Consider the following 24,629-nt stretch of genomic DNA (forward strand, 5'->3'; position numbering starts at 1 on the left):
TGCACCTCCACCTGAACCTGCACCTCCACCTGCGCCTCCACCTGCACTTCCACCTGCACCTGCGCCTCCACCTTCACCTCCACCTGCACCTGTGCCTCCACCTGCACCTGTGCCTCCACGTGCACCTGTGCCTCCACCTGCGCCTCCACCTGCACCTGCGCCTCCACCTGCACCTGCGCCTCCACCTGCGCCTGTCCCTCCATCTGCGCCTCCACCTGTGCCTCCACCTGCACCTGCACCTGGGCCTCCACCTGTGCCTCCACCTGCACCTCCACCTGCACCTGCACCTGTGCCTCCACCTGCGCCTCCACCTGCGCCTGCACCTGCGCCTCCACCTGCACCTGCACCTGCACCTGCGCCTCCCCAATGACACGCTGGCCCCCATCACCACCGGACGCGTCACTACTATTTTAAAGATTACCATTCTCGTCCTCCTCCTCGTCGTCCTCCTCCTCCTCCTCGTCGTCCTCCTCCTCGTCCTCCACGTCCTCCCCATCCTCGTCGTCATCGTCCTCCTCCTCCTCTAGCTCCTCCTCCTCCTCTCGGTCGCCTTCCTCATCCTCCTCGTCCTCCTCCCTGCGCTCGTCCTCGTCTTCCGAGTACTCCTCCTCGTCCTCCTCCTTGTCATCCACGTCCTCTGAGCCCTCGCTCTCATAACACTCGTCCACCGAGGAGCTGTCGGCTTTCACGGTGAATGGTTTCCGCTTGGGAGCAGGCTCTTGGGGCTGCTTATCCTGCGTTTTTCTTTTTTTAGCCAAGGGGCAGCCATACACGCTGTGTAGAGACAGAGAGAGAAGACCTGTGTCACTACCTTTGCAGGTTAGAGCATGGGCGCCCTGCGAGAGAGCTAGGGCTTAGTGTGAGTGCCACCCACACAGGCGCGGGCAGGGTCTTGCACACGCTCCTGCGTGTGCACAGCCTTGGTGCCAATGCTGCGACCGCGACAGAGCTCCAGGCACCTAGTCACCACACACACATGCCACCTCCCAGCCCCTTGTCCCGCCCATCATGTAGGGACACACACTCCATGGCGCTCAGGAGGGCGGTTTGTGACACCCCTCACAATCGACAGTCGACCACACAAATTCTCTTTCTTAAACATCTTGCCAGATACATATTACGTATGATGCGTTTCACGAGAAGAATTAGTTCATGCACAGTATATTCACATATCCCCTCTTCTGTGAAATATGACAATATATGTGTTGTGAGAAAGCTTTGGATGTGTTTGTATCTGTAGATGCTGCCGACAAAATGGTATCTGTAAACTAACGAGCTACTCATAGAAGATGAGCCACAAATGCCTGCTGGTGAGAACAGCCGCACAGTTTAAATTGATGAACATTGTCAGTCCCAACGTTATGGAAAAAAGTCAGTGTTGTAGGCAGCCATCCCTAAACCCTGCTGAAATCAGTCCAAACTTGGGCAAGACCCCCGGACCAGGACCTGTGTTCCATAGAGGGCAACTTTCCAAAGTGACTTTGCTATCACGGTTCTTGTCTTCCTGGAAACCGCACGATACACCACAGGAATAAGGGGGAGAGACACAGAGCACAGATGCTGTGGGCACCTATTCCATTTGTCGAAAATAAGACGTGTGGTCTCTGATGCTGACTGAATGCTTTGGGAGCACTATGATAGGCTTACGTTTAGACCTGAGATGAGAAGTATCCAGTCTCACATGGACCATCCAGTACATGCTTATTTGGGGAGGAAACTTGGGGCTGGGTGCTGGGCCCCGGCGGATTCAGAGGGGAGAGGCATAGATATGGACCGGTGAGGAAGACTGTGTTGGAGCCACTCAGCCCAGGTGACATGTGTGCCAAACACGTGGCATGTCACGGGCACACAGTAAAGGGCTGTTGAATGGATAGGTGATGTGTGATAAATGCTACGATAAATGCATGTTGAGGGCGTCCCGTCGAGAGGGTCAGGGGGTCAAGGGAGCTCAGCCATATTGCAGACAAATGAGGCTGGGGCTGGGCTTGAAGAGGTTGCATGAAGCTATGGAAACATATTTCAGGCAAAACAGAGACTTTGTGGGGCACTTGGGGGGCTCAGTCAGTTGGGCGTCTGACTTCGGCTTAGGTCATGATCTCACCGTCCGTGGGTTTGAGCCCCGCGTCGGGCTCTGTGCTGACAGCTCAGAGCCCGGATCCTGCTTCACATTCTGTGTCTCCCTCTCTCTCTGCCCCTCTCCCACTCATTCTATGTCTCTCTCTCTCTCTCAAAAATAAACAAACATTAAAAAAGCCCAGAGACTTCGCAAAGACGTGAACACAACGAAGAGCATGATCTGTGCAGAAAATGGAAACAAAACCGTTTTACACAGAGTTCAGAGTGTGCAATGGTGGGGCCAGTAGGATTGTGTCTGGCAAGGTTTAGGAAGGGGCAGACCGGCCTGGGGACGCGTCCAGGAGGGGCCTGGAAGGAAGGGGAAGGCGAGGCAGTCACTGTGCTGACCTGATGTCCGATGACGGTCCCCAGAGCCTCTGCTGGACACACAAGTCCCTGATAGGCACTGTCCCTCCCCGCAGCGAGACTTAGGTCCATGGTTGAGGGGTGGGACGGGCAGACAGGATGCACTGTGTCTGGAAGATTATGTGTGTGAATGGCTTGTGGGAGGTGTCACAGAGTGAGGGGCTGGGGAGACATTTGACGTTGTACTCCAGGGTCCCCAGCTGTAAGTGCACATCTCACACACTTGCTTCGGGGCTGGAAGGGTCACTTCTGTAGAGAGGTCAGTGCTGGGCACACACGCAGTACTCATAGTTGGTGCCTGCTGTTGATTATCATGGTGATTTTTATTCTCACTCAGGAATTGGGTGCTCAGCAGGCATGTCCCTCTGTGTTTTGGACACTTACTGTTGTGCTGTTTGTCACTACCGTCAACAGTCCCCAGACCATCTGGACGAACGGCATGAGTGAAGGGGTGGCCCTGACACTGTTTGACCTGGAGAATTACTTCTTCTGGTTGCTTGGGTGCATCTCATACTCTAGTAAAGACAACGCCATTCATCGGGGGCCCTGGAGGTCGCTGGCATGCACTGGCTCCCAGAACGGAAGGACTTCATTCCTATCCAAGTGTGTGACTGCGGTCAGTCCCCTTTCCAGCGTGGGTGTCCCTTTCTTTCTTCATCTGTAAAGCAAGGGCCACTGGGTGATCGCCAAGGCTCCACCAACCCCAGAATCCCAGCACGATTGGTCATCTGCCTTTTGAAACTAAGCATCTCTTAGAACATAATAATCAAAGCAAGAATAATACTTATAACCTAAAAAAAACCTGAAGAGAACATATATTGGTCTCTGTAGCATTTCTAAGATGAAACAGAGTTCTGAGCTTTCTTTCGTGCGACTCTTTCCACGGACTGGGAGACCGGGTCAGTGGCCTCAGACACACAGGCCCAGCCGCCCCCACCTTGCTGTCCACCCCCTCATGCCCAACGACCACCTGACAGTGCGTCCAGCCCGAGCTCCACACGAGCCAGGCTTCTCGGAGATGGAGGTCGGGGGACTCACTCATGGGTCTGGTCTGTTTGTCCAGATAAAGGATCAGCGGTAGGTGCTCGTGCCAGGTTGGCCCACGATGTTCCGGAGCGTAACGACTGTTGTCACCTGCCCATGAGGGAGCTCTGTTCTGCACCAGTGCTACCCGCACAGGGCACCAGGCCTCTCTCTGACCGTCTCTGACCGTCTCAGGTTCATCCAAATTGCTAGGAAGTGACGTAAAACCGGCCGTCTGTGCTGTTCAGCGATGCCACCCACAATGTTCCGCTCCAGCTGGCAGTGGGGACTCCTTCAGGTGGGGTGAGCCAGCACTGCGGCCGGGCTTTGTGCCCTGTCCCCCGCCTGTCCACACACACCTACCTGCCTCAGATCTCCTGGGGGCCTGCCTGCTGCTCAGACCTTAAATGGTAGGGCAGCAACGTTCAGAGTGGGCAAGTGGATGTTATCCTTAAAACGGATGCTGCAGTTAGAAGCGGACACAACTGGCCTTGGCTCTGCCCAGACGGGCCCCTGGGGTTGTGGGAGGTGGCGAGTCTGGCCAAGAGGACACCTGAAAGTGTGGGGTCTGAGCTGGAGGTCGGGGGCTCCACCCCGAGGGGGGCATCTGGCCCTCAGGACAGCTCCTCCTCACACATCTGCCCCATTACCCCTGCAGGTGCAGTGGTGACAACGGAACCACGGCCAGGCACCCATCTGCCAGTGCCCACCGTGGCCCCCTCTCCTTTAGAGCCCTGCGGGGTGGCCAGCGGGACAGTGGAGGAGAGAAAAGGAGGAAGAGTAGAAAAATCGCAGAGTATAGACAGTGGGAAGTGTGGGGGTGGGGGCGTCAGGGCAGAATGAGAAGGAGGAGGGAGTCGGCCACATTCGTGCCCCATCACACCTGTGCCTCACGCAGCGGGCTCTGGTGTCCGCGTGTGACACGTTGCGCAGACAGCCTCGGTGCCGTCAGGGAGGCGACGTGGAGAGAACAGCACGTCCGGAGCCCCGTGTTCCTGTCTCGGCTTTGTTAACACCTGGATGGGCTCCTGGACTCTGGCTGGGCCTCCGTTTACCTATCTGTGCAATGAGGGGGTTGCCCGTCCCTTTGCTGTTCTATAGTTTTTATTGCTCAAACTTCCTGAAGGATTTCCTTCTCATTGCGGTCTGCTCATCTACCATTTAGTTCCTTGTGATACATTTTTGAAACCGTTTCAACTAAATTCCTGACTGTTGGAATTAGCTGGCCTCAAACGTCCGGTGCCTTCTGCTAATTCACACGGCTCGATGCTCAAAGCCTTTTCCTCCGTCCATTAGCGTGAACCATGGGTCAAAATCACGCTTACCGCAAACACATTCCGGTGCCCCGTTCCCTAAGTGCCCACTTTCAAGGTGAGAGCAAAGTCCCAGCCCATAAGACAGATTTCACTCACGCATCAGGCAGCAGATGGCCCAGATGCCCGGTCTACGGGACCCAGTGGCTTGGAATATCCCTCCACCGAAAGAGTCTGCACGCACAGGAAGGGCGGGTGCCGCCCTCCTCTACCCGGCAGGTGCTGTGGAAGTGAGCGTGTTCCACAGCCGCGTTGTGCTCCATTCACCCGGGCTCATGCCTATCAGCCACGCGAGTCTTTCTAAGAAGACAGCAGAAACCCACAGTCCTGGAATGTCTCCAGATTGTGGACACCAAACGGGATCAACGGTGGAGTCCTGGGGGTAACTGAGAAGCTGGCGCCGAGGTGAAGCGCCAGTTACATGAACGCAGCAGGTGCACGGCCGGCCCTCCTCCACATCCCCGCATGCGGGAGGGCCCGAGCTCAGCCGTCTGTGTGGGGTTCACGTTGTTGCTTTGGTCCCCAATTCTGTTCCTCAATAGGACAGGTGGGCCTCCACCAGCTGTGTATTTCCCATGCTGGCCAGCAGAGGCTTGGTGCTGACGGTGGTCACGGAATATTGGTTGAATGAACAAACCATGGTCTCCTCCATTTATTAAAAATGAAAGCACTTACTGGGGCCCCTGGTTGGCTCAGCTGATTAAATGTCTGACTCTTGATTTTAGCTCATGATCTCATGGTTGGTGAGATCGAACCCCAAGTCGGGCTCTGCGCTGGGTGTGGAACCTGCTTGGGCTTCTCTGTCTCTCTCTGTCTGCCCCTCCCCTGCTTGTGCTCTCTTCCTCTCTCTCTCTCTTCCTCTCTCTCTCTGCCTTTCTCTCTCTCTCTCTGCCCCTCTCTCTCTCTTCCTCTCTTCCTCTCTCTCAAAAGAAAAAACGAAAGCACTTATCACGTTCTGGTGTGATTGTGGGTTCTCCTTCACGACACTGAGAAAATGGCCTGTGTTGAATTGATTGTTATATTCAGGGCTGCAGTATCCAATATAGTAGCCCATAGTCATCTGCAGCTATTTAATTAGCATTAAAGAAAATAAAAAAAATGGACTCCCCGGCCACACTGCTCACATTTTAAGGGTCCAGTAGCCACAGGTGGGTAGTGGCTGCCATATTGGTGGTTTCCATCACCACAAAAAAAATTCAGTGGACAGATCCGTGACGGCCATCTGGGACACAGTAGGTGTTCATCAGGTATTTGTTGAGTGAATAGTGGCCACTGGCTACTGCAGGGAAGCAGAGCAGGACGGGGCAGGAAGGGCTGAGCTTTGGGAGGTAGCTCAAGATCCCAGAACTCCGACGTCAAGAAAGCTCATTCTTCTCCAGTCGCTCAAGGGAATGAGTTCTGTGTCACTGTAGCAAAATCAGATGGATCCGTCTATGAGGGGCAAGGCCGACCCCGGGTGGAGATCCCAGCGATGCCTGCAGACGCCTCAAAGTAGAGCTCCCCACGCGCTCTGGCAGACACAGCTAACGGCGACCCTGGGCACCAGATCCCCGTCTGCGGGGTGTCGACAGGCTCTTTATCTCCTGCGTCCGCTCCTGCTTTACAGAATCACAACCTTTGGAGATGGCGACGGATGCTCTTCTGGTTTTCTCCCCACAGTCGAACCCTCAAAGCACTAGTAATGTGGTGACTCAGGGTGACGGTAGCTCATGTGTTTGAGCCCCGCCGAAGGCCTTGAAGTTGCAGAGGGAAGAACTGTGTGCCGTTAGCGGTGAGTTTCCCGGGGGCCCCACGTCCTGCGAGCCTCGCTGTGCCGCTCACGTATGCCCGGAGCGTCTCCGCCAGTGCAGCTCTTACGATCCTTTGCTGTTAGCTTGACTTAAGCCATCTTGAGTCTTTCCTGTCACGTTATTCTAGCAAATTGGTTACCTGGCCGCAGTGAACACTTACATTTAAAATGTTGTGTATTACAAGCTCTCAGGGCTGGTTTCTGTGGGGTTTTCAGTGGCCTCTTGCTTGGTGTTTTCATTTATCTGATTTTAATATAAACAGAAGGTCAGGTCTCAGTAACTGGAAAATGGGCTTGGCGGCGTGTTCCTGCTCCGGCCCTGTCGCATGGCCTCTGATGAGAGAGGAAGGACTCGGGCAGGCAGATCACGTCTCCCAACATCGAGGGGAGGCTCGCGAAGCCACAGCCACTTCACAGATGCACGGTCGCTGTGTATGATCGCTCTTTCACGGGTGACACCTTTCTTGTATGGCCTGAATGGCCTCGGCTGTGTCAGGGCTAAAATACTTATTTTGGAATCATGTAAGTAATATTTGCACATGATTCTGGAGCCCTGAGTTCAAATCCCAGCTTGGCGAATACGGCACGACTCACAGAGCCCTTACCTGCTGTTTTTTAACATCTTCACAAAAATGAGCCCACTAAGCCCTCACGGCGACGGTACACGACGACGGGATAGAAATGATTATAATTCCCTTTTTGTGGGACGGAGATCGTGAGGGATCTTCTGAAGGTCACACGGCTGAATAACATTGAACAAAGTACTTGAGAGTCCCTTGTCCCCACATCTTGCCTTTCTGGTCTCTAAGGACCAAGAAACCCTGTCCCACTTTCTTATGGGGCTGTGGTCAGGATCCATTAAAACAATCACACACCTGTTCCTCTAATGTCTATCACACGGTGAGCAAAAAATACGTTTTGCTGAATGAATTAGACAGAATGGCTCCTTTGTGCATTTGTTCAGAAAATGTTCCACTGAGCAGCATGGACACAGTCCCCAATTTCACAGGACATGAGCAGAGAGTTGCCTGATGGACCGGACGGGCTGTGGGGCAGGAGACAGACAGACAGGCACCTGGGAAGGATGGGCCACACCCACACGGATGGAAGAGTTCAGGCCATGTACATGGAGAGGCGTGTGGACAGCCGCAGATGCGCAAAAACGCAGACAGTACTGGTCACACGTGTCCCTACTTCTCACTCTCGATGCCCAAACTCTCCTTCGGGGGGTCAACTCTGCACACATTGCACTCCGTTAGGAACCCCCCCACCTCACCCTGGAGGAACCTGTCCTGGACTTGTCTAGCCTGCTCTAAGTGTCTGTCCCTAGACCTCTGTCCCCCTGGGAGCCCCAGCAGCCTCCTCCCGAGGACGCCCTTCCCTCACCTGTGCTGGGTCCCCTGCTTCTGGACCCAACATCTCTGTCCTCCACTGCCTCGCGTCGGTGCAGCACATGGTCCAGGAGCTCACAGAGGAGGCATGAGAAAGGGACACGTGTGAGACCCTGGCACGTGTGCAGGTGTCTCTGTGCTGCCCGCAGCCGATGGTCCGCCCGGGAATGCAATTCTAGGTCATATGGCATTTTCCTCGGTACGTCTGCCGCTTTCTCCCTTGTGACCGAGTTCCCTGAGAGCCGGTCAAGAAGTCCAGTTCTGTTATGAGTTTTGATCCTCTGTATGAAGCTGGGCTTCTGAGCGTCTTTGCCAGTTTCTCTGGCGGGGGATACATTCGCACGTTCCGGGCCACGCGCTGCTCTGGAGTCAGTTCAGGGAAATTTTTTACTTACTTCCAGCGCTATTTGATCCTTACTGTTTTCTCTGGTTCTGGATTGCTATTATTGTTTGGCTGTTGTGCTTCCGGAGCCATCTGTCGTGTTGTCTTATCTTTTCTCTGTTTTCCCCCAGGGTTTTGTCCTTCTAACTGGACAGTTCCTTCAACTTTGCCTCCAGTCCTTCTCTTGAGTTCTATTTCTTGCTATCTTTCGTTTTTCTGAATTTCTTTGAGGTCCTAATTGTTTTCTCATCTTCCCGTTTGAGAATATTACACCTTTGCAGGGAAGATTTTCTCTATTTTCTCCGGGTTGTTTTTTCTGTTGCGCTGTTTCATTTTAGAGGCTTTCCCCCGTGCCTGGTCCTTGGACGTCCCCCACACGTGGGGCAGGACTGCGCTGACTGCGGGTCTCGGGTGCGGCCGGACCAGGCCGCTTCCTCAGGTGGTCCGGCAGGAAGCGGCCGTTCCTCCCCGGCAGGCGACACGCTGGGAATCCAGTGTGGAGACTCCAGGGTCTCGGCACTCCGTGCACAGATGCCGTGCCTGGTGCCATCGATTCTGGAGTTCTAGAGGTTTCCAGGGTTCAGGTTTCGTCAGGGCCACCTGAGGTTCACCTGTTGTTAGGGGCCGGGCGTCTGCCAGATCTCACAGTACTCAACTCTCTGCTCCTTTGCCTCCAAAATTCTGGTGCTGTTTCTCCTTTCCCATTATTTTTCCCAGTGTCCTTTTGCCTTTAAGAACCAGACTCTTGGCCACTGTTTTAGTGAGGTCTGCAAGGCGGCCCGAGCTAACAAGTGTGTTCAACTCTTTCTGGAACTTGGACATTGTCTACTCAATTTTCTTTAAGTTTATTTATTTTGAGAGAGAGAGACAGAGACAGAGAGTGAGTGAATGGGGGAGAGGTAGAGAGAGACAGAGAGAATCACAAGCAGGCTCCACACTGTCAGCACAGAGCCCGACAAAGTGCCTGTTCCCACAAACCGCGAGATCACGACCTGAGCTGAAATCAAGAGTCGGACGCTTAATCAACGGAGCCATCCTGGCTCCCCTACTTAATTTTAAAGAACTTAAAAAATACGGCTCTGTCTTACCTATGTAATTTTATTTTGTTTTTATTTTTTATAATTGGCTGCTTTTTCTTCCCTTTTCTTTGTTAAAGTTTACTCATTTGTTTTTGAGAGGGAGAAGGTGTGCACGTGCACACGAGCGGGGGAGGGACAGAGAGAAACGGAAGAGAGGGTCCCAAGCAGGGTCTGTGCTGTCAAGCGGGGTCCGTGAACCGCGAGCTGAAACCAAGAGCCAGACGCTCAGCGGGCTGAGCCACCCAGGCACCCTTCCCGTGTATTTTAGATCCCACCACATGGCCCTGGAGCTCTGGTGGTGGCTGCCCGTTTCCCCCCACCCTCCTCCCGCAATCCCATGCCCACCCATGACCGTTCCCTCTTGCTGACCCTTCGAAATCTGTCTTGGGGTCCACCCTCCCCGTAAAGTCACTCCTGACCAGTCCAGAATTCAGGACCCTCTACTTTTAGGAAGCATCTGATACCTCGCACCAATCTTGTAAACCACCTTACTGTGGTCTTGACTTTTTGAGATGCATTTCCCTTATCATCTCGATTCAACTGTTTTCTCCTTGGCTGAGGGACTGTGCCGTATAGTTAATTGTTCTCAATCCTCGCTGTGCCAAATGAAGGAGTGGGTCTTTGATACGTCTGTTTCTATCGATCAATATTATCGGCGCTTTCGGAACGGGCCCGCCAGTCTTAGACTTGATTTTACCAGCATCTGGCTTTCAACGAAATGTGTGCTTTCTCCTCTCCCTGCACAAAAACAACATTTACTATCTTTGTCATTGACGAGACTAGAATGTTGAGAATGTTAGGATAAAATTACCCCAAGAACCAGGCTACCTCTTGGCAGTGAGATTAGAAAATTAAACCACTTTGTGAATACACATAGACTTTTTCTATTTTAGTTAAAAATGTCAAGCGGTTGGTAAGGTTTCCAGAAGGGGCTGGTCCATCATGAGCTAGTGAACTGCGTGCGAGGAGATGCTGCTGACTACGGCAACACCCTCCGAGTGGTAGGGTCTGGAGGAGGTAGAAGCCTTAGAAATCGCCAAATCCATCTTTCAACCTAGAAAACGAAGAAACCGAGGCCACAGGGATTAAGTGGTGTGCAGGGGCCGACGCGTGGGGTGGCATTAGACCAGACTTTGTCTGCGAGCAGCTCTTCTGTCGGGCACCACGCGGTAGAGGCTGACGTCAGCCAGAGGCAGCACCTCCGTGGGGGGCCCTTCCGCAGCCCGCAGGCAACCCGCCCGCACCGGCCAGAGGAGGGCGTCCCCGGAGAGACCCGCGCACGCAGATACCAGCGTCGTCTTCTCTCGACAACGCGGAAACTTCAACTTTGTCTTTCTGAACATTTACAGGCTGACGCCGGCCCTCTTGGTCTGAAGGGCGCCAGGTCACACGGAACATTAGCCACGGAAGCCACCCGGTCCGCATTTAGTCCAGACGAGGAATTTAACGCTTGAGGCGGCAAGTGTGACAACTCCGTTAGCGAGGGGCTGTTCTGCGTGGTACCGCCATGGGCACTCAGTGCCGTGGTAACGCTTAATGCGGCAGGAAGACTTGGCGCCTGGCGCCACCCACACCGGAGACGTGAAATACGTCACACTGACGCGGCCTTCCCAGCTTCCGTGAGCCGCGGTCAGTAGGATACGCAGGAAGAACTGAGAAGCATGCCGCTTGCATGATGGCACCGGGGACAAGTGCGTAAGAAAAGGCATAAAACAAAGGGCTAAAGATGTCCTTCCGTCTCTTCCCCAAATACATGCTAGATTATTCTCCTTCAGGCGCGGTAGGACACGATACTTTGTCTTCACGTGGTTGGTAGGAAATTGCTCAGTTGCGAAGTATTTAAAATTCTGGTAGTTGAGGGATTGAGTTGTTTACAGATTTAGTGTGGGAACGCAGGTGATGCATATGAACGTCCGTGGCTCGTGTCTATCATAGATGTACATTTTATGTACACACACGTGCACACACATGTGCTTGCACACACATACATATGCACACACACGCACACACACGCGCTCACACACATGGATACACATGCACGCATACAAACATGCACACACATGTGCTCACACACATGCACACATACCCACACACACCCACGTGCACACACATGCACACACACACAAGCACGTGCACACACATGTACAATGCTTGCCTGAGATGCACATATGCACACATGCACATACACACATGCACACATAATGCACACACATGCACAGACATGTGTACACACATGCAACACACAATGCCTGCCTGCACACACACACAAGCATGCACACACATGCACACACATGTACACATGAGTGCACACGTGCACACACATGCACACATGTGCACAGTGCACATATGCACGCACACCCACATGTAGCCAAGCCTGCATGAGATGCACGCATGCACACAGACGAACACATAATATGCACACACGTGCACACATGCACGTGTACACACGTGCACACATGTACAACGAGCACACACGAACACATAATTTGTACGTGCACACACGTGCGCACACGTGTACACACGAGCACACACATGTGCACACACACACAGGCACACTCCAGGCAAGATACGCCTTTGGTAGAAATTTGAAGCTTCTTAAATATGCATTTTCTAATAAGCAAAATATATACGCTTTTACTCCACATAGGTTTTCAAAAGCTGCTCTACAGTTTCATCGACAGCAGGCTACAAATAATGAGCCTGAAAATCTGGTCGTTACAAAGATTTGAGAATGTTTTCTTCATAACGTAGCCTCGACTGTAGTGTCTGTGGCAACGGCTAGTTACAAGCTGTCGCCGCTGCACATTTTTGCCGAAGAGCAACCTTATCCCCAAATCCATCTGCGTTTGGGGCTCCGCCCCCGGAGCCGGCTGATATCTCAGCTGAACGCAGCTATGTTTATTCCCGTTATTTCCGTCTCCAAGTCCAGGAGGCGTGCTGGGCCTGAGGAAGCACACGGCAGCTTCTTTATTGCGTGACTGCCCTGCTCACGACCCGGCCCAGGGTGTGTATGTGGCGCAGCCACGTCCCCGTGCGGGTGACTCTTCGTCACGGAACGCCACACGCGCGGCCGTGGGTCCGCCACTCCTCCTACTGCCTGCTCTCCTCCCTGAACTCAGACGACGAGACGTGACGTTCTCTGTGGCAGGCTGCTCTCTGCTTGGACAGGCAGCCTGCTTGCACACGGTAGCCGAGTGAGAAGCGCTGGGGGGCACCCTGTTGGTTTCACACGAGCCGGAGTGGAATCTCACAGGAAAGGTGCTCTGAGGGCAAATTCGGGGCCTCCGCCGGGCCCCTCCTCTCAGGATCTCTCTTGGATCCTCTGAATGTGGCTTCTGTGCCCCGTCTACCTCCAGCTTGCTTGTCTCTGTGAGCAGGGAGGTGCCCTCAGGGGACACGGGGGTGCCCTGTGTGGCTGCGCTGGTGGCTGTGGTCTTTCAGAGTCCCCAGCCAGAAAGGATGTGCAGAAGTGGCTGGCGGGGGAGGCGTGCTGCATGGTGCGATCACACTGCTTTATTTAAGTGTGGTGTCCCTGGGAGTCTTGCTTGGGTGTGAGGTCCTGGGGTGGGTGTGTATGTGTGTGTGTGCGCACATGTGTGTGTGTGAGGCAGTTCTGTCTCTGACTTCCTACACGGCGGTCCTCACTTCTCTCCTCTTGCTTTGAAGCTGCTCATGTGTTTAGGCAACAAGGAGGAGGACTATCTTCCTGGGCACACCTGGCTGGATAAGTCCTCGGTGTGGCTTATGTACTTATGTTTGTTTTATTGAGCACTTGGCTCATTTGCAGAAAGACACGGGATGTTTTGGTAGCAAGGCTCTAACCCTCCCCGCGGGTCCCCCACGAGCGCTAACAAGGGTAGGAGGCTTCCTCATCGCCCCCAGCACTTTGCCCCTCCAAAGGGGACAGGCTTCCGAAGCCACCTTCAGATGCAGCTGGACCCGCCGAGGTCACTGCATTCAGGGTCTCATCCGGGTTGTAGAACTTCTTTCTTTTTTAAAGAAACTCAGCACCGCTGCTTTTGCATGGTGCAGACACCCTGCTGGGGCCTGGGGAGGAGGGAGCCGCGCGTGGGGAACGCAGGAGAGGCGCTCGCACTGGCCTCCGACTCCGTACTGGGTTAATGGAAACGGTTCTGCCACGAGGCACTTAAATCTGTCTCCATTTTTAACAGTAAGGAGACAGGAAGTTTTTCCAAACTGCCGACCTCTCCTCCCTGTGAGCAGAAAAGTAAATCTTAGTCGTACAAATGCAAAGGTTCTGAGACTGTTTGCTCCAGAAATGGATGCCGGTCTGGGACCAGAAAGCTCTTTACTGACTAGTGGGTCTGTCCTTAACTAGGGTCTGCGGAAAGAAGGCACCGATCAGATCCTCAGCACTTTCAAAGGCGTCGTCTGGAGCCGGGGGCCACAGACCAAGTGTGTCCGGGGGTCTGGAAGCACCGAGGGGGCTCTGTCGGGGACGCCCTTGTTCCCTGTGAGACTCTCGCCGGGCCAGGGGGTCGGGAGGTTGCTGAGGCCCCTTCCTTGTAGGATCCCGTGTGTTTCCTTGAACAGTTCCCACGTCAACGCGGTTCCTCACATGTTTTATTGAAATAACAGTCTCAAAAATGTAAAAATCCCCAGCGCTGAAAAGAAACGAGTAAGGGCCGTTGTGTATAGCACGGGTCTGCTTGGGGATGAGTTTCCCAGAAGCTGAGACACGGCAAGAGAGGTCAATAGCGTGACATCAAGTTATTGGAAGAAAAACAAACAGCAGAAAAGCCAGAACCTGAAGCAAAAAGGCCGGATCCCACAGGCCGTTCAGAGGTGCGGCTCCAATGTGATGTGCCCGTGGGCTTCCTGGGCCGCACGCAGCGCGACGTGGCCCTCACCCAGTGGCAGCCCCGAGGGAGAAGCCTGAAGCCAGACGACCCCGCCTCTGCCCGTGTCCGGCCCTTCCCGGGTCAAGGGCTTTGCCGTCTGAAGGCTGGCTTGGAGAGGGCAGAGGGGGCTGGCTGACGGTCCTGGCCGTCCACCGCACGGTCTCAGAACGGTCCCTGCAGAGGCCGGGCCCAGGACTCCCCGAGCGGGGACGTCAGATTCCAGGACCACAGCAGGCCGGTCAGCCTTTGGCTGGAGGCGGAGAACACAGAGTAATTCTGTTTCTCCTGAAGTGACTCTCGTATAAAAACAATTTCTCGCCGCTGGCCGAGAACAACGCACGGGCTTCGCTACTTCTGGTCCTTCCACCGCCTCGTGATAAGAAAACGTAGGCCGCCAGCAGATGAGCCGGCGAGCTCTGTGCTGGGCAGGCCGGCGGGGTGCGTACGCGATTACCCGGCGGTGCGGCCCCGCTGGCTTCCTGCCCCCGGCGAGGGCAGTGGCCCTGCCGCACGTGGGAGCGCCGAGGGGCCGAGCAGGGCCGCCCGCCTGGATGTGCTCGCTTACCTTCTGAAAGATGCCCACGTGCCCCGGACGCGAGTCAGTGTCACACGTGGGACAGGCCCGCCATTACAAGGGGCGTCTGCCCTCAGGTACCTCCACACGGGCCGGAATCGCTAAAGTGGGAAGGGCAGTTGGGCTAGCGAGTGGCTGCCTGCGAGTCCCCGTGCTCTGAGCATCACCGGGTCTGTTCCCTGCGCCTTTGCGGCGAGCGGAAGGACCCTCATACGTAGCTCCACTTCCTGGGCCGCGTGGGTTCTGTGAGCCACCCCAGAACCTCAGTGCCATCAGATTTCCATTGAGCTGGAAACAGAAGGCACCAGAGAAGGGCACGGGGCGCAGGTGGGAAGGACTGAGCCCGCAGCTGGCGCACGACTCTGGTCCCTGGGCCCCGAGCTCAGTGTCTCCAGCTCCCTGGGGGCGAGAGAGCCTTCTGGCCAGCGTGCGAGGACGCCAGGCCGCAGGTGCGTCCAGAGTCCCCCCGCTCCACAAGGCTTTGACGTCACAGCAGAGATGCTCCCAGCGGCGCGGACACTTGCACTGACCCTGGCGCCTCCTCCGGTCCCCCGGCTGGTCCTGGGCCGCGCACCTGGGAACCGCTGCCCTGAGGCCATGCTGGGCCCTTTCCCGCCTCCCCGCCTCCGCCCCGTCCGCAGGCTGTCCTCACTCTCCACCGTGCTCCTGACCGCAGTCTCGGCTCACGATGTCTGCTCCTGTCCCGCATGCCATCCTGAAGCTGGGGCTCCGACCTCTCCCTGTCGGCACACGGGAGGCCCCTCGCCTGCTGTCCTCCGCACCCCTGCCCTGGGGGACGGCCTCGGTCCCCGCGGGGAGCCTGCTTTTCTGTCCTCACTGGGTTCCCGGCCCCCTGCCCCACCTGCCCCTTTGAGGGCCGACTCCCCCTTGCGCTGCCCCATCCTGGGCCTCGGCTACCTGGTGGGCGGCCGCCCCTGCGTTCCGAGTCCGTGCCCGGGCACTGGAAGAGCCGCCCGCCCTGGTGGCCGGGGGCCTCGGCGCTCAGCACGCGGCTACCTCGTCGCAGGGGCGCAAACGCTAGCTTCGCCGCCCGGCTGGCGGGCTGAACGAGTGAACGAAAATGTGGAGTTTCCCCACGGGCCAGGCCTCATCCCGCATTGCCTCCCTCTGCCCGAGCACCGCAGTCCCCCTCGCTCGCCGGTGGGAGGCTCTCCCCTCGGGAGCACCCACCAGCCCAGGAGGGTGCGTCCACGTTCCTCTGCCCCACTGTCCCTCGACGTGACTCCATTACGGCACCGGGGACGCCGTGCCCTACGTGTGTTTCCACAGGGAGGTGCAGGTGCTGTGGGGAGAGGTGCTTTCCTCCCCGGGATGTGCTCCAACACGCACAGCGAGTTCCTGACGCTCGGTGCAGAGGCAGTTAGCAGCCGGGTGGCGCCCCTGGGCCTTCCTCCGGGAAAGGGCACAGTGTCTTACTATGGACGGTAAACCGAGGCAGCGTCATCTGCTCACATGTAGAAGTCGCTCTGTTTTTCGACCGTTTCCCTTATCCAGGGTCTTGCATTTCGCCGGTAGCTTCACTTCTGCAGGCGTGTGGTGAGGGCCCGCGCTGTAAGGGGGCCTGCGGCGAGGCGGACGGAGAGGCTCTGTCCCAGGGATGGAGGGCCATCCGTCTGGGAAGCAAAGTTTCCCCACGGGCAGACGCGGCAATAATGGAGGGGCGTGTGCCAGCATGTGCTTGGCGAGGTTGGCATTGGTGACGCGTGTTTGACGTGTAGAAGGGAACCCGGTCTTCAGAGGGTCGTGACCACTCCTTGCACAAAGTGAGAGCCGTCGGGCAGTGGCCGAGGCGGAATGTGGGCTGAACCGGGGGTTTGGAGTCCATCTGTGTCCTCCACCTGCCGGGAGGTGAAGTGAATTGTTCCAGACCCTTCTGGTAGCTGGAGCCAGAGCTGGGACAAAAAAAAAAAAAAAAAAAAAAAAAAAGTCTTCCAACTTCCAATTCCAAAACGTCACATTTGGAGATCTGGGTCCAAGTCATTTCTTAGGTGCGGGTCACCAGGAACAGCGCCCGGTGCGCTTATAAGTGAACGAAAGAGATTGAAAGTGACGTGGCCTCCTGTTCAGGCATTTTGGGGTGCACGGCAGAGCTCGTGTGGAAAGCCAGGCCCGCGGCTGGAGACGGGTCTCCGTGGGCACGCCTGTGTCGTCCCAGCCTCCTCCTCCGGCAGCCCCGGGCCACGGCCCCGCGATCCGCACCTCTGGACGCGTGCCTCCCTGTCAGTGCCGCGCAACACAGGTCACGGCTGCTCCCAGGGCGGGAGGCGTCCCCCCCACTCCCCTCCAGGTATCCTTTCTGCTGGACAGCGAGCCCTCGGCCATCAGCATCGCGGGGTGTCCCTCCAGCAGTCCGTGACGTCACATGGTCTTGCCCCCTGCCTCTAGGCCGCTCCCTACGAGCCCTGTGATTTCTGGAGGAAGTGACTGGCAGAGTCCTCGCCTCGGGCTGGAAATGCAGTCCGTCCATCTGCTTGCCCCTGCTGGGTCCCTGCTCCCGGGATGACATTCGCGGCGCTGTGCTTGTGCTGATGTCTGTCTGTCCACCCGGTTCCTCGGTGCGTGTGTCCCGGGGCTGAGGCCAAGGGCAGCTGCCCCAGAAAAGGTTCGCCGGACCCCCAGCAGCTCGCCCCAGCCACACCGTCGGGGTGGGTTCCCAGCAGCGGCACAAAGATGCGCAACGTGCGGGAGCCTCTCATAACCTGCAGAGGCCCCGGGGTGGTGGCAGGAGCGGGAGAAGGACTCACCTGGGTGGAATCTCTACGTCTGTTGCCCGCCTGAATTCTGCTCGTTTTAAAATCTAAAGACATTTTTGTGCAGTGTTCACACCCGGAACGGCAGCAGTGGAAAAAGGTAATCTACGAAAATGCTCTCCGAGTACTCCACAGTGTTTCTTGTTTTCAGGAGAAAACAGATGACAATTTAGAATTTAGGTAGATCTGTTCTGTAGAGTTATACATTTGTAAGTGATATAAAGATAAAAACAGCCCGCGCGAAGGGATTAAAACTGCTGGTGGTTTCAGGGCGTCAGGGCTGAAGGCCGAGCGCCAGCCTGTGGGGCGCACGGCATCCAGGGAGCGGGTGCCGTGCGTGCGAAAGGCTTACGTGAGGCTGGTCGTGTGTGTCCGAGGCAAGAACCCTGTTGTCAAGGAGGCTGGGGCCCGAGGCCACAGGGGTCGGGGGCAGGCCTGGGCGTGCTAACTCGCCATCAGTCCCTGTGCCGGGAACACTGCCGGCTTACACGATTTACTCCAGTAACTCGATGGAGACAACTGTGGGATCTCACGTACCGTCAGTTTCCAGAAGACTGAGTTAACCAGCCTTCTGGTCACTGGTAGCCCTGTCTGTGCAAAGGGACGGAGGCCATCCCGGAGCTTGCAGCGACCGGCTGCAAGCAGGAGCAGTCCAGGGTCGGCCTCCCACGCACCAGATCAGCTCTCACCATCAGGAAGGGACACGTTTGGTCAGAGTTTATCCAAGTGCATGGAATGATGGAATGACAGGGTCATGGTGAACGGGGCTGTCCCCAAGCTCCGAGAGTTTGGCGTGTATAGATCGCTATCAGTCCTGAGCATGGAGACGCAGCGCAGGGAGGGGACCAAGCTCACACCCTGTCCTCCCTTCCCTGTACAAATGAAGCCAGGACAATTTAAGTGGTTGCCTTGCTGTCCTTTGGCATTGCAACTGGTGACAAGAAGAAGATTCTCTAATCTTCCTGAAGTTAAATCATGAAGACACGTGACAGACGGAAAGGAACGTGTCTGGGCACGCTCACCAGCTCAAAGTTAAAATGCTGCGGCATTGGTGGGGGGGTCCTGCTCACTCGTTGGCTGATGGGAGCACAGAGACGCCCGGGGCCTGGTGCTGTGTCCAAGGTGGCAGGAAAAGGACTCGGGGGGAAGGCGCCTCCAAGAAACCCAGGCGACGACAGGTGCGCCCGTGGATGCGCCTTGAGGAGGTCAAGGTGACTTTCCACTTTCTCGTGTGCCCTGTCCCTGCACAGACACACTTGTGCTTCAGGCTTTGTTGTCTGGTCACCTGCCTCCTCTTCTGAATCCCGTGCTTGCCGTTCAAGGCTGGGCTGGTGGCAGGGAGGGGTGAGCCGGGTGACCATGACAGAGAGGAGAAGGTGAGTGTCCTTTTGTGCCTGGCGCAAAGCATCGGCCCCTCTGCCTTTGTCCGGCTGTGGAAAACACTGTCCTAGGCTGTGGGAGGGAGGAGCGGTCTGGGGGGCCAGCTCGCCCAAACACTAAGGGGGATCGTTCTCAGGCAAGAAGAAAGCGTGGCTTTCATGGCTAAGCATGCCATTGTCCGGAATTGTCCGGAAAAGGCACTGTTGAAAATAATGATCAATCTTTTAAAAATGGATCCTTTCACAAATACTATAACTCTTTTTCCAAGAAGAAGGAAGTATTTTAGAAACAATTACATCCCCTATTGTGTGCAATGGGGTAACATCGCATCCTTCTGCTGGTGGGAACGTACGAAGATTCCTTTTGCTGGAAAGAAACTTAAAAGAACAGTTCCTGTTTTCCTGCTCTGCAGCCCCACCTTCTCCTTATGACAACATGCACCAAAGAATCAAAGTCGTAAAAAGCTATCTGTAAAGATACTTATCACACATTTTTCATAACACGAGAAAGTTTCAAAAAACTAAATTATTTCTAACAATAAGAGTGGAGTTGGAAGTCAGCCATGGAAGTCAAAATAAAAGTCTTTACTGATACAGGAAGAGGCTCATGTTATAATGTTCAGTGAAAGTAAAAACAGAAATACAGATTTAAATCCTGAGACTGATTTGAATAAACAGCAAACACGCATTAAAATCAAAGGAAAAACCCAGCAGCAGTGGTGGCTGACGTCCGGGGCAGATGTCACGCAGTGACCATAACGCAATCCATACTCAGAGAAGGCTGTCCCCGTTTCTGTCCTTCACTCTAAGTCACTCTGACTCCCTTCAGCCTCTCTGGTGAACAGAGGCCCCTGGAGAGTCAGTTAAGAGCATCTGAAAAGCTAGCCCCTTTTTATCTTTCCAAGTTCGGAAGCGTTTCAAAGACTGCGGAGCCCTGCGTGTGCACGGTCCCTCCCCGCAGACCTGGTGCCAGGCGCCGTGCCGCGTGCCCCGTGTCCCCCCAGTGCCCCGATGGCCCCGGGTGGGGACGAGAGCCACCGGACGCGCATCCTGGCTGGGGAAGGGCTGTGAAAGCCCCCCTCCCCAAATTCTCCTCTTCTCAGCCTGCACCACACCCCCTTCTTTTCGTGTATTAGAAGTCGATCTAGGATAATTTAAGAAGTGTCCCCGATAGAGGCCATGCCCGCCTCACAGGAGGGGCTGGCGCTGGAGGGGATAGAAGTCCACCCGGGTGTGGACAGCAGCCCAGGACCACGGAGCTGCGCTGGTGGCCAGTGCCACCACCCATGGGCCCAGGACTTGTAAACTATAAAGTGCTTCTCGAATAGTCCTGCCGCTGTCGTTACTGTGACAGGCGTTACAGGGGCTTCCCGTAGGGAAGGGGGGAGGGGCTACAGCGGCGTTCCCGATGTCTGCTGGCCAGGACCCTTCTTGGCGGCCACCGTCCCACCACGCTGCGTCCCACCTGTGAGGCCTGTGGCTCCTTTAGCCACCTGTTCTTGGAGAGAACTCTGTCGGCACCCACCCCGCCTGTCCCCACCCCTGGGCCCCCGCCGGGAGGGGGTGAATCGAGAAGACACGAGGAGGGGCCTGTGCCCATATGTGGCCCCACCAGGGCGGAGTCTGTGTTCCTGACCCCATGCCGAGTAGCTGCTCTCCACGTGACGGGCCAGGTCTGTGTGAGCAGGGACCGGAAGCATCCACGAGAACGAGTGCGCACGACCCGCGGTTGAGGCCTCTACTCCACGACTGCCGTCTGGCGGACCCTTCCCCGGATGGCGCCTCTGCCTCCCGCCCTCTTAGCTCAGCTGCTCTCTGGAGAAGCACACGGCACCGCTGGGCCCGCTCCCCTCCAGCCTGTCCTGCCCACCTGCTCTCGGGGGAGCACAGACTCTCCACTCACAAGCCACTGCGCTGGCCGAGGGGCTCACAGAGCGGTTCGGGCGCATCCCTGAATCGTTATGCATTATTTACGAGTGGAATTTCTTCCAAGATGCTCATTTCCTTGCTCTCGCTCCCTGGAGTTTTAGGAAATGCATCCACTTGTACGTGAAGCGTATCCCTGGCGATGTTAAATATAGCATTAGGTAATATTCACAGCCCGGAGAGTGGCTACTAAATTACAATGAGTGGATCTTTCAAAGTCTGTTGAATCATACAAATGGAGTGCAGCACTCTCCCTTAGCGGGAAAGGGAAGGTGCGTTTATCTTGAGGATCCATTCTAAGCCCACAAGGGCTCGACGGAGACGGCCAGGGCCCAGGCACGCCTGTCCGAGTCAGGCTCCACACAGTCTCCAGGGCGCGTCCGGCTCTCCCCCCCAGCCCGCCCGCCCGGGCCCTGCATCCCTGCGTGCTCCTGGCTGCCGCGCTCTTTTCGGGCCAAGGCCGTGGGGCAGAAACGGCCAGGCGGCTGCAGCGCCTGGCTCTCAGACGGCACGCTGGCCCAGGGCCTGGAGGGGGCTCTGAGCAGCCCTGAGCCCCTGGACCCCACCCGTGAGTGCCACACGATGCCCGGAGATGGCTCTGGGGGGTCCCAATCCGGGACGGGGCTGAGCCTGGCGAGGCCGCCTGGTCTGCCCTGACCCCTTCCCAACCAGGCCCGCTCCCTTGATTCCGCCGTGGGAGGAGAGCCGGATGCAGGACGGCACTGTCCCCAGTTGGGAGTCGTCCTCCATGGCCACAGGGAGGCCTCGGGAGCGAAGGTCATGGCGGCACCACGGGGGCATGGCTGGGGCTGCTGGGGGGACAGCCCTCCTCCCCAGCTCCTGGGAAATGCTGGGGCCACATCACGGTCACAGGCAGGGCTGAAGTCTGTGAGGTGGGACGCCAGGCTGTGGCCTCGCGTCCGCCGAAGTCTGTCCGGCCGGGACCGAGACGTTCCCGGGCCGCCCCCCACCCGGGAGAGGGGAGGAGGACAGATTTTTGAGGCAGCTTCTGGCACTTGGGGTCTTCGGGGCGCGGCTTTTGTCACCACCCAAGATTTTTCAGATTCGTACCCGCTCCTGCTAGATGCTTCTACCCAGAAGAAGTTTCCTTCCTCCGTTACCTGCAGACTCCCTCTGACCATCAGGTGCCTGCCTTCTGTCTACACAGACCTGTTCCTTGGGCAGCGGTTGTCCAACTCAGGGGGCATCAGAATCCCAGACTGCGGGGCCCCCTCCGCAGCGTCTCATCCAGCAGGTCTGGAGTGGGGCCCAAGCACGTGCTGGCTTCCCAGAAGGTTTCCAGGTGGCACTGATGTTCCAGGTCACGGAACCCTGCTTTGAGAACCCTTGCCTTAGGGGCACTGACCCCGCCTCCAGCTCCAGGGGTGGGCCCGACAGTCAGGAGGGTGATCAGGGAGGGCTCGCAGGTGGCTGGAGACCCAGCTGGAGCACTGGAACAGAGGGTGGTGTTGGCAGCTTCTCGGAGAGTTCCCCCTTGTGATTCCGCGAGGTCCTAGAAGTGACCCGTCCGGTGTCTTCTGTCCCGTGACTCGGGAGAGCTTTGCAGCAGAGGGGCCGGTGATGGGGCACAAGCCCCTGAGGGAGGGGGGCTCTTTGTTTCCAGTTTACGTGAGACGGTTAATTCTGCATTTTGTAAGCCCGTCGGAAGAGGGTTTTCCATTTACTGCAGCTGGCGACATACTTAGTCACACAGAAACTTTTCACACAAAAGCACTAAAATCTCACTGAACGAAAGCAGCGTTACCGCTAAGTGAGCACTTCCTCCCTCCGTCTCTCGTTAATTCAGTCAGGAAGAGGGTACGGTTTCAATCGGGTCTTGGGGTCTGATGTTTGACACACCGTTTTCTCTTCGGGACACAAGGTCAGAGAACGAGGAGAAGGGAGTCCTCACGAGGGTCCTCAGGGTGTGGGTACAGGTGAGCGCAGTGTGACCACTCTCCAACATGGATTTAAGGAACGGGCTCACAGTGGGGCTCACCAGGCGGTTCCCCCAAAACCGTTCGTTGTGAAACAGATTCCGGGTGCTGGGGGCCCTTCCTGGAATCCTCACCCGTGTGCACGCTGAAATCTGGTGGGGGGTTCCCCACCCGGAGATCCCCTCTCCCCCCGCCTGCAAGCTCTCATGTGGGGACGTGCACCTCGCAGCGGGAGGAGCCTGGCCCCTCCCGTCCCAGGGGGAAGAGTTGTCAGCATGCACTGTGGGTCCCACAGTGGCTCAGCCCCCACTGACCTCAGGAACCCTCCTGTCCGCGCATCCCACGGAGAAAGCGGCTGCCGTAATCCCGGTGCACGTGGTGGCGGTCAGAACTGAACTTGGGGAGAACCCGAGATGATGCCTGTTGTTCCCACCAATTTCTGAGGAGTAAACACTCTGTTGACGTTTCAAAGCCATGTTCATATATTCTCATCATTAGTCAAGAAATGAGAGCCAGGTTATAAATGCTACGTCTAGACTTGACCAATCCAGACTGTGAATGCCACCGAGTGTCCGCGGGTACGCTTACGGACGTTCGTAACTGCCCGAAAATGCCCAAGTTCCTTCTCTGTGAATGTGGAGTTATTTGAAACATATATAGAATTTCGTCAACATCAAAAGCGTGCCCCAAATGCGTTACGTGTTTTGTTTTCCAGATTTATTTTTTTTTATTTTTTATTTTTTTTAACATTTATTTATTTTTGGGACAGAGAGAGACAGAGCATGAACGGGGGAGGGGCAGAGAGAGAGGGAGACACAGAATCGGAAACAGGCTCCAGGCTCTGAGCCATCAGCCCAGAGCCTGACGCGGGGCTCGAACTCACGGACCGCGACATCGTGACCTGGCTGAAGTCGGACGCTCAACCGACTGCGCCACCCAGGCGCCCCTTGTTTTCCAGATTTAAATGCACCGAATCAGTCACGCTGAGCTCTAAGATACATGATGAAACAGGCAACGGCCAGAGACCTGGCCATCTGGGCAGACGTACTACAGGCAGCAAGCAGACTGCGTTTCCAGGATAACGGCCAGGGAGCTTTGTATTTATTTATTTATTTTTTCAAATAAAGGATGTATTGTGACAAGAAAGGTTAAGTGTCGTCTCGGTCTGAAAGGACTGTGCCTGCATTTCGTCTGTCTGCACACATGTGACTAATGATAAGCTGTGAGCAGCGAGTCCGGGAACCCTCCTGCTTTGATTCTACTCCATACAAATAAGTCCCCAGATCTCCAAATTTCTGCCCCCTGTACCGTCGTGCAAGCTACCAAATTGATGTTAAAACATATATGCCCTGACTTCTGGTTTATAATGCCAGTGACGAACGGTAAAAAGGAGAGGCGTGCCATAGGGTTCACGGATGGGGTGATGGCGTGCACAATGACGGCTCGTAAAGAACGAGGGGGGAGTTCTTGACTCTTGCGGGTTCGTGAAGTAAAACACCGATAGCCTGGCTGAGTGGCTTCGTGCACAGAATTTTTCATGAGCGTCCCACGGCGTGCCCTGCTGTATGGCATCCATACATTAATTAGAGCATTCAGCAAACACTGCAGTGTGCCCCATGCACCCGAGTGAATCTTCATTTTTCACATGCAGGCCCTTACTAATTAAAATCAGCTTTGCAATTAAACGTGGAAAATTGTGTTAAACTTTCAAGCGTAGTTAGA

The 24,629-nt window shown here is 55.9% G+C and overlaps 1 protein-coding gene across 1 annotated transcript in view; it reads right to left on the reverse strand.

Moving 5' to 3' along the window:
* Positions 1-24,629, reverse strand: part of MYT1L (myelin transcription factor 1 like) — a 442,535-nt gene that overhangs the window by 113,257 nt on the left and 304,649 nt on the right. Inside the window, exon 9 of the mRNA XM_040496904.1 lies at positions 422-774. Coding sequence (XP_040352838.1) covers positions 422-774 — 353 coding nt within the window. The remainder of the gene's footprint in view (positions 1-421; positions 775-24,629) is intronic.

Source organism: Herpailurus yagouaroundi, unplaced genomic scaffold, assembly GCF_014898765.1.
Source record: "Herpailurus yagouaroundi ecotype Mexico unplaced genomic scaffold, PumYag 188, whole genome shotgun sequence".
Lineage (NCBI taxonomy): Eukaryota > Metazoa > Chordata > Mammalia > Carnivora > Felidae > Herpailurus > Herpailurus yagouaroundi.